The sequence below is a fragment of the Plectropomus leopardus genome, chromosome 7 (genome assembly GCF_026936395.1).
Source record: "Plectropomus leopardus strain MGB_pleo_1.0 chromosome 7, ASM2693639v1, whole genome shotgun sequence".
Classification (NCBI taxonomy): Eukaryota; Metazoa; Chordata; class Actinopteri; order Perciformes; family Serranidae; genus Plectropomus; species Plectropomus leopardus.
Genome location: NC_142182.1, coordinates 35,053,265 through 35,064,511, shown reverse-complemented (window position 1 = coordinate 35,064,511; position 11,247 = coordinate 35,053,265). Strand labels below are relative to the sequence as shown.

Genomic DNA, 11,247 nt, shown 5'->3' with positions numbered 1-11,247 from the left:
TATATTAGGATTCATATTTGTATATCTATATAGAGTTACAGACAGACAGAGGGTTTTTATTCTGTGGTTTTTGAGTCTCTTGTGGCTATCCCTCTTTCTCCCTTCCCCCTCTCTGTTTTTCTCTCCTCTCTGTCTTTCTCTTTCGTCCTCTGTCTCTGTTTCTCTCACTCGCTCCCCCCCCTTCCTCTTTCTCTTGATCTCTCTCTCCTCCTCTCTCTCTTGCTCTCCCATGCCCCCCTCTTTTTCTCGCTCTCTCATGCTCTCTCCCTCTCCCTTCTCTTTCTCTTTTTCCTTCCATAGCTCTCTGTCTCACTCCCTCTCGCCCCCCTCTCTGTTCCTTTTATATCCTCCTTGCTGAATGCTCTTCTCCTCTCCTCCCTCAACTCTGTCTTTTCTCCTTTATATTCAGTCTTTTTTTTCAAGCTCTCCCCACACTCCTTTCTCCAATGTTGTCTCCAAGCAGAGCTATTTCATTGCTAATATTCTGTCTTTCCATTTAGTACCCTGCTACAAAATGGGGAGAGTAATCTTTTATTTAGGGTTTTTTGTTGCTTTGGCCATCTCTGCATCCTGTCTGCGTAAGAATGATTTGTTGAGTGAATTTAAGACTTGATTTGTTTAAAAATACAGAGAGAAGAGGGAGAGAGAGAGGGGGAGACAAGCAAACATGGAAGGCATCAATATTGAAAGAGAAATGCAGAATATGCTGCAGATTGTTTATTTGCTTGAAGTTGCAAGTGATTCACCTGCAGTCTACGTCGTCTAATCACGCATGCCTCACATTTAAAGTTGCTTCGCAGCAGTGAGTGAGGCAACACTGATGAAGCTTTATTTTTTTTTTGCACTTTCTCCTGTCTGTGTGTCCACTCTGCTCTTGCTGACCTTAATGGAAGAAGCTGGAGGCGTGCGACAAGGGTGTGGCTGCTTTTATACAGTTTTGCTATATTCCATCTGCATTGCTTAGATTCAAGCTGTGTGATTGTCTGTTCTGTGCTTATGAAAAAGCCTGCTGTGCTTTTTTTTTAGTGAAAGCTTAATTACAGCAGCTAATCATGCTTGAGACTTAATATTATATCAGCATGCCGTGCAGAGGTGAGACTGATCCAGCACTGAAAATAACAGAAGGTGTGTGTGTATATGTGTGTGGGTTTGCTGCCTTTAGACATGGGTCTGAAGGGACATCAACATCGGTCCAATAACTCAAAGTTCAGAGCAAACTGATTCCTTCTCTTTTATTTTCTCTATTTCTGATCAGAAGAAAACTCCTCACCTGAACGCCGTAGCTATAACAACCCCTATACACAGACCTCCACGGCTCCCAGTTTGCCTGACAGTGAAAGGATGTTGAATTATAGCCATCACCTAGCACAGCGTCTCACACACAGTCAGGGCGAACTCGGGCTGCATGCAGCCTGTCACTGGGCTGGATGAAGAAACAACACTGACAATGTGAGCTCACTAAGCAAGAGGAGTGGGGTGTGTATATATGGAGAGACTAACCTACGGATGCTACACAGCTGAGTTTCTCCAGTATATTGTCATTTGCATTTCTCAGAGTGTGTACTCGCATTTGTTTTAGCCCCAAAAAAAAAGGGAGTTGTCATCAATGAGTCTCTGCAGTTTCATGATTCATTGAGCTTTTCTCGGGGGTAAAACAGACAGCTGATAGCTGAATCTGTCCCCCCCTCTCTCTCCCTCTTCCTCTAGTTGGAAAAAAAAGTTATAACTTTGACCTATATCACAGAGAGGATGTGACACTGCACTGCATGCGTGTCCTACCATAGATAAACACTGCTCACAACCAGGCCGAGCTTTTAGAAAACGGACAAGTCGCTGGTAGAAATAAGTCATACGGACACCCGTGTCAGAAGTGTGTTGTTTCAGGGCTGTGGGGAACTGAAAGCGTGTTGGTGTCAGTGGCGTGTGCGCCCGTCCCTGATCTCAGACATCAGACGCACACGCAACCACTCACAAACACACATTTGAAATCCCAGCTGAGGGTTAGCACACTTGAGAGCAGGGCAATGGCTTACTTCCCTTCCTCTCTCTGTCTCTTTTCTACGCTCACAGGAACCTGTATAATCTAAGAAGTCAAATTTAACGCTTATTATCCACCGTAGCCTTTCCCACTATTAGTTCCCCCACACACACACACACACACGCAAATGTACCCAAAGTAAATGGACAAGCGAGCAGGGTTTTTTTTGCTGTTATGAAGATTCAGGCCTGGAAAGGAGCCAGTGTATTTCTTCCCCAAACTTTTGTTGTCTGTGTCTTTTTCATTTTCCCCATAGGCTAGTTCTGTGTTGTTTTATGTACGTGTCCCTTGTTGTTTCTTCCATGTGGTTTCTTTGTCTTTCAGCCTCTTATCTCTTTGTTTCTTCCCTTGCTCTCCTTCTATTTTCTCTCCCATTCTCTCCCTCGACTTCCTGCTATCTCTCCCCCTCACTCACACCCTCACTCAATCTCTTTCTCTTTCCTTCTCCCTCCCCTGCCTCCCTCGCGCTCACTCTCATTCCCTATCTCTCCTCCTCCTCCTCCTCCTCCCTCCCCTCCCCCCCCCTCCGCTCCCCTTTCTCTCTATCTTTCTCATTCTCGCAGCACTCCCAGCCGCTGATGATTGATCAAGGTTTTCAAGGTTTGCCCTTTCCTGTTATTTAGTGGGAAATGTTTATGCACAGTCCTCAGCCGTACAGTCACAATTGGCATGTGTCCACACAGTGTTTGTCGCGCTCGCCTGCACCTATACATGCATTTCTCAAACACACTTTTTTTCTTGCTCCCACACATTTCCCCTGTGTTTACTAGTTAAAAAGCAGGGGGTAAGCTGTGGTAGAGTAGAATACCTGTCTAATTATCAGGATCATCTTCAGTGCCGACTACTTAAGCACACAACCTGTACTTAGCCCGCAGGTACTCTGCCGCACTGTTTCTCAACACAGCCTGAAAGAAATCTGGAAGTTCAATAGTTAATGTCTTCCCTTGCTGTTTTTCCTTTTCCTCACTCTCTCCGTCTCTCTATCTCCTTTCCTCTCTCCATTCCCTTTGCTCTCCCCCCCCCCCCTCCACCTCCTCCTCCTCTTCTTCATTCTGCACCCCCCCTCCCTCCTCCTCCTCCCCTTTCTCTTTTCTCTTGCTGATGGACTCTTCTTTTTTATTTTCACACTCCACCATCCCCCCTTTTTTTCTTCTCTCTTTTTTCTCTCTCCTTCTTTCCTTTCCCTGCCTTTTCTTTTAACCCTCCCTCTATCTCTCTTCCCATCCCCAACACCAACCCCCCTTCCTCTTTCTTTTCTCTCTCTTTTATTCTTTCTTTCTTTCTTTTGCCACATCCTTTCTTATGCCTCAGCCCCCCTCCTCCTCCTCCCTCCCCTGTCTCTCCTTTCCCTTCTTCCTCCTTTTTTTGCTGCATTCTCTCCTTCCCTCCCCACCCCCGGCTCTCTTTCCTCTCTCCCTTTTTCTTTCTGTCTCTCTCACCCCCTCACCACCACCACTCCTACCCCCACCTCCTCCTCTTCCTCCACTCAGCTTCACTCCCTCCCTCTGCTTCTTTCTTCCTTATTCTTTCTCCCCCACGTCTGTCTCCCTCCCTCCCTCTCTCCTAACTGCTTTTCTCTCCTTTCTTTCTCCTTCTCTTTTCTTTTGTCACTCATTTTTTTTCCTCTCCTCCTTCTGAATTTCTCAGACAGTACACTTCAGGCTGTCTCAATACTTAATTAGTTTGAATCTAGAAATAATGGCAGCAAACTACACGCTCTGTGGAAAGTTAAAAATTTTAGCATTTCTCAGACATTATCTGTCTGACTGTTTTGCTGCTGACAGACGCACCTCCACCCAGAGTCTCTCAGAGTGTTTGTGCGTGTTGTGAAAGTGTGTACGTGCCTCCATGTGTGCCTGCATGCATGCATACATGCATATAAACATAATGTTCACATGCATATGTGTGCGCACGCAGAGAGAAACTACTGATTAGATTTTAGAACTGTTTGAGCGCGCGCTCATAAAAAAAGGAAATGCAAAGTATAAAGTGTGATCAAGAGAAGATAGAGCTTGTGTCTCTGTGTGCCTTCAAGAGAAATGTGTGTTGAAGGGTCATGCTGAATTGTATGTAGTGAGAAAGGGAGATAAGATGTGTGTGTGTGTGTGTGTGTGTGTGTGTGTGTGTGTGTGTGTGTGTTTGTTAGAGAAAAGAAGAGAGAAAGAGAAGTGAGATGGGAAGGAGAGGGTGGGAGGAAGAGAAAGAAATGGGGTGATGCTGTGTGTGTGTGTGTGTGTGTGTGTGTGTGTGTGTGTGTGTGTGTGTGTGTGTGTGTGTGTGTGGTGGGGTGGAGGGCTGGTGGTGGAGGGGGGGCAGGCACAGTCAGTTCTGATAACAGCAACAGTAGGAGGAGGATGAGCCGTGGGACCGCCCCACTCTCCCACAGATATAAATAGGAGGTGGATTTTTTTACTCCACTCATTTCTCCTGAAGGATGAGATCCCTGAAACACCTCAAACATCACTCCAGGAACAATGTGGTGAGTTTGTAACCTTAGGATGGAGAGAGATGTGTTGCTGTTTGCTGGTTACTTGTTTGGCAGTTTGTTAGGGAGCTATTTGCACTCTTGCCTGTGTGAGAGTGTGGAGGGGAAGCGAGATTACTTTTCACATTCATATGAGCACCGCAGTGGGAACATCTTTTTTTATTTAAAAAAAAAAAAGATAAGAGTTGTGTTTCTATCTCTGCCGCACGCTTTTTCTGCCGCTGCTCTAATTGTTTGTCCTTAGGTGTCTCTCAGATGCAACTTTAAATGTGAAAGTACGGACTCTTGCAATTACTAGCCTACCTCCTCTGTCTCCTTGTCATTTGTCTTTTTCTCTTTCATTTTGTCAGCCTTTCATTTTGCTGTGCTTTTTCTTCTCTCTCCGGCTCCCCCTCCCTCCTTCCCCTCTTTCTCTCTCTCTCTCTCACTCACTCACTCTGTCTTTCTGTCTCTCTCCGCCCCCCTCCTTACCCCCCCCCCTGTAGCCCCCCCTCTCCTTTTCCTTTCTCTCTTCCCTCCTCTCACATGCTCACTCAATCTCTCCTTCCCCTTCCCTCCCCTCCCTCTCCTCCCCTCTTTCTTTATCTTTCAGCCCCTCCATCTCATTTCTCTCTCTGTCTCCTTCCCTCCCTCCCTCCACTCCTCCCCCGCCCACAGCTCTTTCTCCTTCTCTCCATACCTCCCTCCCTCTCTTTTCTCTCACACACACACATGCTTTCAAATACACACCCAGTCTTTCCTTTTCTTTCTCACAAACACACAGTCTGTCTCTGTCTGACTACTTTAAAAGCAGTAATTATAAATGACGTGGTTATCAGGGCATCCAGGTCTACTCCCCTCTCCCAGTACACACACACACACACACACACACACACACACGCACGCACACCTTTATTCCTGCTCTATCTCCTCTTCCTTTTTTTCCCTTTTTTATATTCACTCTTTTCTCTCAGCATTGTGTCAGGAAAGGAAGCAGCTCTTGCCGGTGCGTATGGCTCAGAGTGTGTTCAGTCTGAAAAGAAAGTAGGGGTCAGAGAGCTGCTCTCTATACATTTTCTCAGCACTTGGAGAGCCAAGCTGAGAGAGAAGCTGAAACCAGTGGCCTACAGTGCTTCTTCCTTTACCACAGACAGCCAGTTTGGTTGTACCACATTTTCTTCCTCATAGTTTCGCTGTTCCGCTTTTACAGGCAACAGGATAAACATGTGCATGTGGGTCTGAAACACTTCCGAACCATACAATTATGTTAGCGAGTCTCATGCGTCGGCCTGGAATACAGAATGAGCTCGAAGCTCAATCGAATGTCTGTTATGGATATGAGACTGGCTGCCGGCATATATCATCTTGTTAAGGAAGCCCAGTGTGGCAGGCATTATGAAGACTACGGCGAGAGGGGAGCCAAGGCGCTTTGCTCTTCATGAATGGGACAGATAGCACCAGCGATGAGCTGACTTTGGTCAGCCAGGCTGCCCTGGGACCCCACAGGAAGTGCTGAGGACAGTCCACGGAAGTCAGCTTCCTGGCTGGACCTGCATCCCTTGTTGTGTTCTTTATTATTCTAAAGCCTGTCAAGGAAGGAAGCGGAGTGCTAACACAGATCTGCCTTATCTCCTCAATCGCATGTTCTGTGGATTCAGAGCAAAGAAACAAGACATAGTACAAATGCAGCTTTCTCACAGAGTAAGTCTGTAAAACATGGTCTTAATACTCCTTTGGAGTCCCGGGAGAGGAGGGTTGTATAGGTTGTGGCGGCTGCCTGGATCCTTAAAAACTAAATCATATGATAATGTCAATAATCTGACAACACAAAAGCTTTTGTTTGTATTAATAGGACAGTTACCAATATCATGGGCTACAATGGGGAAATGAGGTTATATGAGGAAACATTGTGTAAGGCAGGTTTTGTAATATCAGAGCAAAAAAAAAAAAAAAAGCCACACAAGGACATATCATTTCTTCAAGTTCATTTCTCAAAACTTGTGTTTTGTGTGTTTTCTTCCAGGAGGAGGAGAGTAGCCGCTTGGTGCGGACCTACCCGAAGATGACTGAGGGCCACGTGGACGTGGGCACACAGACAGAGCCCGTGGTGGTGCTATCTCTGGCTCAGGCTGCCGTTCTCGGCCTCATCTCCCAGAATGAAATCTTCGGGGCCACAATTGCTCCTAATGGCTTTTACACGGGGGAGCCCAGAGAGTGTCCGCCTCCTCCACCTGAGGCTATGGAATATGAGTACGCTGATCAGCTAATAGGAGCCAACGGGGACTACCTGGCTGAGCCTGCTGGGGAGCCGGAGCCCCAGCCCCACTGCAGTGAGAGAAGGCGGCCCGGGCCCCGTGGGAGGACCAAGAGACCCCGGAGTGAGGAGGGTCACCCACACAGAGTAGCAAGCCCACAGGCTCAGGTTAAAGGCGAACGGCTTGACTCTGATTCGCCTCCTTCCTGCATTCTCATGAACAGCAGGAGAAGTCCCGGCAAGTCAGAGGGTCCAGTCACTCAACAAGGTTCTCTGAAAGAGGAGCAGGCCTGCGGAAACTGTCCCTCATGTGTGAGAGACACACCCAGGCCACAAACAGATGGACAGCCAGAACAGGAAGAAGAAAACACAGCGAGAGAAAGAGAGAGGAAGGAAGAAGAGTTGGTGGTGGAGGAAGAAGAAGAGGAGGAGGCGCTAAACCTCAAGACCAGTGGTGACAATGGTAGTCCTCTGGAGAACCGCTATTATGAGTCCAATGAGGTGGCCTACGAGTCCGCTGATATGGCCATGCCAGGAGAGTATGAGGAGAACGGTCAGGCCATGCTTTGGTCTGATCCCGAGGGCCTCGCTAGACGAATGCAGATCGACCGTCTGGACATCAACGTGCAGATTGACGAGTCTTACTGTGTAGATGTCGGTGAGGGTCTGAAACGCTGGAAGTGCCGCATGTGTGAGAAGTCATACACATCCAAATATAACCTGGTCACTCATATTCTGGGCCATAATGGAATTAAGCCCCATGAATGTCTACACTGTGGAAAGCTCTTCAAGCAGCCGAGCCACCTCCAGACTCACCTGCTCACGCACCAGGGCACCAGACCTCACAAGTGCACTGTTTGTGAGAAGGCCTTCACGCAGACCAGCCACCTCAAGAGGCATATGCTGCAGCATTCTGACGTCAAGCCCTACAGCTGCCGCTTCTGTGGCCGCGGCTTCGCCTACCCCAGCGAGCTGAGGACCCATGAGAACAAACACGAGAATGGCCAGTGCCACGTCTGCACCCAGTGTGGCCTCGAGTTCCCGACCTATGCGCACCTGAAACGCCACCTGGCCAGCCACCAGGGTCCAACCACATACCAGTGCACCGAGTGCCACAAGTCTTTTGCGTATCGCAGCCAGCTGCAGAACCACCTGATGAAGCACCAGAACGTGAGGCCCTACGTTTGCCCCGAATGCGGCATGGAGTTTGTGCAGATCCACCACCTCCGACAGCACGCGCTCACTCACAAGGTACTGGCAGCGCACACCCTAGCACTAAAGGTACTAAAACCAAAAGATGTGCCTTCATCTACCAGTTTATGTGTCCAAAACAAAACCCAGAATAGGTTGACATTGTGCACATTTTCTATAAAAGCAGAAAAATGTCATTTTTAAGACAGAAACATACAAGGGATTAAAGGGAATATTTTAGCCTCACTTAATCAGTCCTCTGTGTGAAGCCTCACATAAAAATGGAGGGTATATTGCACACTTGCACCACAGCCTTTCCTCCAAAACCAGTTGCTTTGTAAACATAGTCTTCAAAGGCCTTGAGTTTTTTTTGTGTGGCTCAACCCCCCCAGTTGCATGTGTTTTGTGTTGTGTGTCTTTCGCAGAGCTACTTCCCTTTGTGTCTGATGAATCATCCTGCTCTTTCCCTCTGTTGCATTATATAGTCCGTTCAATTCTATAGGGAAAAACATTTCTTTTCATGGCATTTGCTTTTGTTAAGTATTAAAATAAAAGTTTAATAGATGTTGAAACTAAAAAAAAAAAAGTTTCCATTGTTAGATTTTTTTCTGCTCTTTTAACACTTGGGGGGGCTAATGTAATCTACATGTGTTGGATCAAAAGCCAGAATGCAAAGGCTCCTTGTGTGTTTTCTCCCCGTGACTCATTATTTATTTTCCTCCAAACCATATATTTAGCCAAATTAATTAAAGGGCCCCAAACACTTTTTTGTCTCTGCAGGGCATGAAAGAATTCAAGTGTGATGTCTGCGCCAGAGAGTTCACGCTGTCTGCCAACCTGAAGAGACACATGTTGATCCATGCCAGCGTGAGGCCCTTCCAGTGCCACGTCTGCTTCAAGACCTTCGTCCAGAAGCAGACGCTGAAAACGCACATGATTGTCCACTTGCCGGTCAAGCCTTTCAAATGCAAGGTGAGTGCAGAAAGTGGAGTTTTACTTCAAGAAAAAAACATAGCTCACTGTGATGGCACTGACTGTTGCGCTTTTGCCCCTCAGGTGTGCGGAAAGTCTTTTAACAGAATGTACAACCTCCTCGGCCACATGCACCTCCACGCCGGCAGCAAGCCCTTCAAGTGCCCTTACTGCACCAGCAAGTTCAACCTGAAGGGCAACCTCAGCCGACACATGAAGGTCAAACACGGCATCATGGACACCACAGTAGACGGACAAGGTGAGTATCTCCATTAATCGCCGTCTGCGTTTTGAAATAGACAAAACTCCTCGATGACATTTGAATTTGTCGCCGGGTTGTGTGTGGCAAATTTCGGCTTGGTGGGCTTCATGTCGCATTATTGTCACTCAGTCTGCCCTTAATGCACTTTGACTCGGCATGTACTGTAATCGAGTGGCCGAGTGTTTTGATGTTTCTCTGTCACTCCCTCCCTGTGTGTTTAGTAAATATAGCAGTGCCGGGATTAGACATGCCTGTCTCTATCAGTAGAGACTGACACTGAGGCAGGGGAGGGGGAGGAGGAGGAGGAGGAGGAGGAGGAGGGGCAATCTACTGGCTGTCCTTAATGAGGCCGTGTCTTTAGCATGAGCTCTGCATGTAAAGGGCCAGAGCATGATTATATTGGTGTCTTTTGCTTCCTTCATTAGAACCCCCCCAAGACACAGAAAGCCAGGAGGACTACGAGGAGGAGAGCTTTGAATTCAGCGAGCGAGAAAACCGAGCTAACAACAACAACACACCAGACATTGCCAAACTATCTCAAATGGAGTATTACGGCACCTATGGGAAGGGCGCAGGGCGCTTTAGCACTGCATGAATTATTGAAATGACCCCAAATTGAAGTGTGAACTAATGAAAACGGGATCTTTTTTTCTGTTTTATTTGCTTTTAAAGGCATAGTGCTTGGGTCAAAACCTGGCAAACTGCACATTCTTATGCACTGGAATCACTCGTAGTGTTATAAAATCTGGAAATGTATACTTTTTACCTTATGACGTATTTTTCATCTCTAAAACATGAGCAAATCTACTGAATAGATAGATTATATCTGAGAAAAGTGAGCTGTCTACAACAGGAGGATTTAGGTTAAAAAAAGAAAAAAAGATATATCTATATAAATATGTAGATGTTGTCAGTTGCTTAAAAACAGGATCATCATCTGAGCCAAACTTTAAAAAAAAAAAAGCACATTTTTAGCTACAAGCGTATGGTGATGTTACACTGCACTTACTCATCCAGACAATCCCGGTGTCTGTCAGTCTGCTGGGGTCGACTAATGTGAAGGCTTAAAGAAACGGACAGCTCATTTCACTTGCCAAAGCTTATCACGTTGCAGAGGTTAATGATTCACTTTGATTTAAACTGTGATACATTCATTTTTAAGACTGCAAAATTGGATTTGTTGTCTGTGTTTTATTGTATATTATTGTACAGAATGTATCAGTCCTCTTGTATGTTGGCTGGTACTGAAATCAGTGCGTTTGCACTGAGGACCACTGTGTCTACTTTTTAGGTTTCTGCATTAACAAGCATCACCCTGTATTGATCTCTAGTCTATGAATGTAATTGTTTCTGTGGAATGTTTTAAGACACTAATGAAAAGAGAATCAAAACATCCTTTTTTTTTTTTTTTAAAATAATAGGACCCCTTTTACCAAAGAATAGGATCAAATCTCGCAGCTACGCGGATTGTAAGTCTCCTTTCCTTCTTGCTGTTGTGTTGAGCCGGGACATTGGATTTCTTGGGGTCCAATCGCAGACCTCATGAAATTACATTCAGGTTCCCCTCCCACCCATCTGTAGATCTCCTCAAAAGATTACCACAGACAACAGACTGTGGTACAGCTTCTCTTTCAAGAACCCTCCCCACCCCCCCAACCCCCAAGCAGGCCTTCGCCAGACAACACTGCAGCATTTTTCAAAAGCAATGCAAACCCCTGCATTCATATTGCAGTTGTATTTTCTTTTTTTTTTTTATGGATGAATCTCAACAAGAAGTGTCCCAAAAAAAACTCAAGACACAAATATTAAGTGCCCCAGTGTGTCTGCACGAGCACGCCATCCATCATGCTGTACACTGGTCTCAAGTGATGAACGACAACCTCCCAACATGTGACAGGGCCACGGACCTTGTGGAAAATGATTTGGGAAATGCTCAATATATTCAGTTTCCCAGTGCTTAGCTTTTCAAACTTGTAACCTGCAGAAACACAAAGGTATCCATTTGCGATGTTGATATAGCGCATTTTAAAATAAAAAGATGCTCAATTTTGTGAGTTTTTTCAGCT

The 11,247-nt window shown here is 46.2% G+C and overlaps 1 protein-coding gene across 3 annotated transcripts; it reads left to right on the top strand.

The window, feature by feature from the left end:
- The first annotated feature begins 4,369 nt into the window (after window positions 1–4,369).
- On the top strand, window positions 4,370–11,235 carry znf710a (zinc finger protein 710a). Of its 3 annotated transcripts, XM_088080595.1 has the most exons (6): window positions 4,370–4,517; window positions 6,526–8,007; window positions 8,728–8,919; window positions 9,004–9,178; window positions 9,607–9,752; window positions 10,603–11,235. In XM_088080595.1, exons 1-6 carry the CDS (start codon window positions 4,473–4,475, stop codon window positions 10,681–10,683), a joined length of 2,121 nt encoding a protein of 706 aa, XP_087936721.1. In that variant the 5' UTR covers window positions 4,370–4,472; the 3' UTR covers window positions 10,684–11,235. The 3 variants fall into 3 exon arrangements, with proteins under 3 accessions (XP_087936721.1, XP_042351454.2, XP_042351453.2); XM_042495520.2 differs by having other exon boundaries at window positions 9,607–11,235; XM_042495519.2 differs by having other exon boundaries at window positions 6,526–8,037; window positions 9,607–11,235.
- Window positions 11,236–11,247: the final 12 nt, after the last annotated feature.

Bases quoted from the DNA above. Each gene is read 5' to 3' on its own strand.
- znf710a (XM_088080595.1), top strand. From the start codon at position 4,473: ATGAGATCCCTGAAACACCTCAAACATCACTCCAGGAACAATGTG. The intron at 8,920-9,003 runs GTGAGTGCAGAA...TTTGCCCCTCAG, and splicing joins TCAAGCCTTTCAAATGCAAG to GTGTGCGGAAAGTCTTTTAA. The intron at 9,753-10,602 runs GCAGGGCGCTTT...TTAAAATAATAG, and splicing joins ACGGCACCTATGGGAAGGGC to GACCCCTTTTACCAAAGAAT.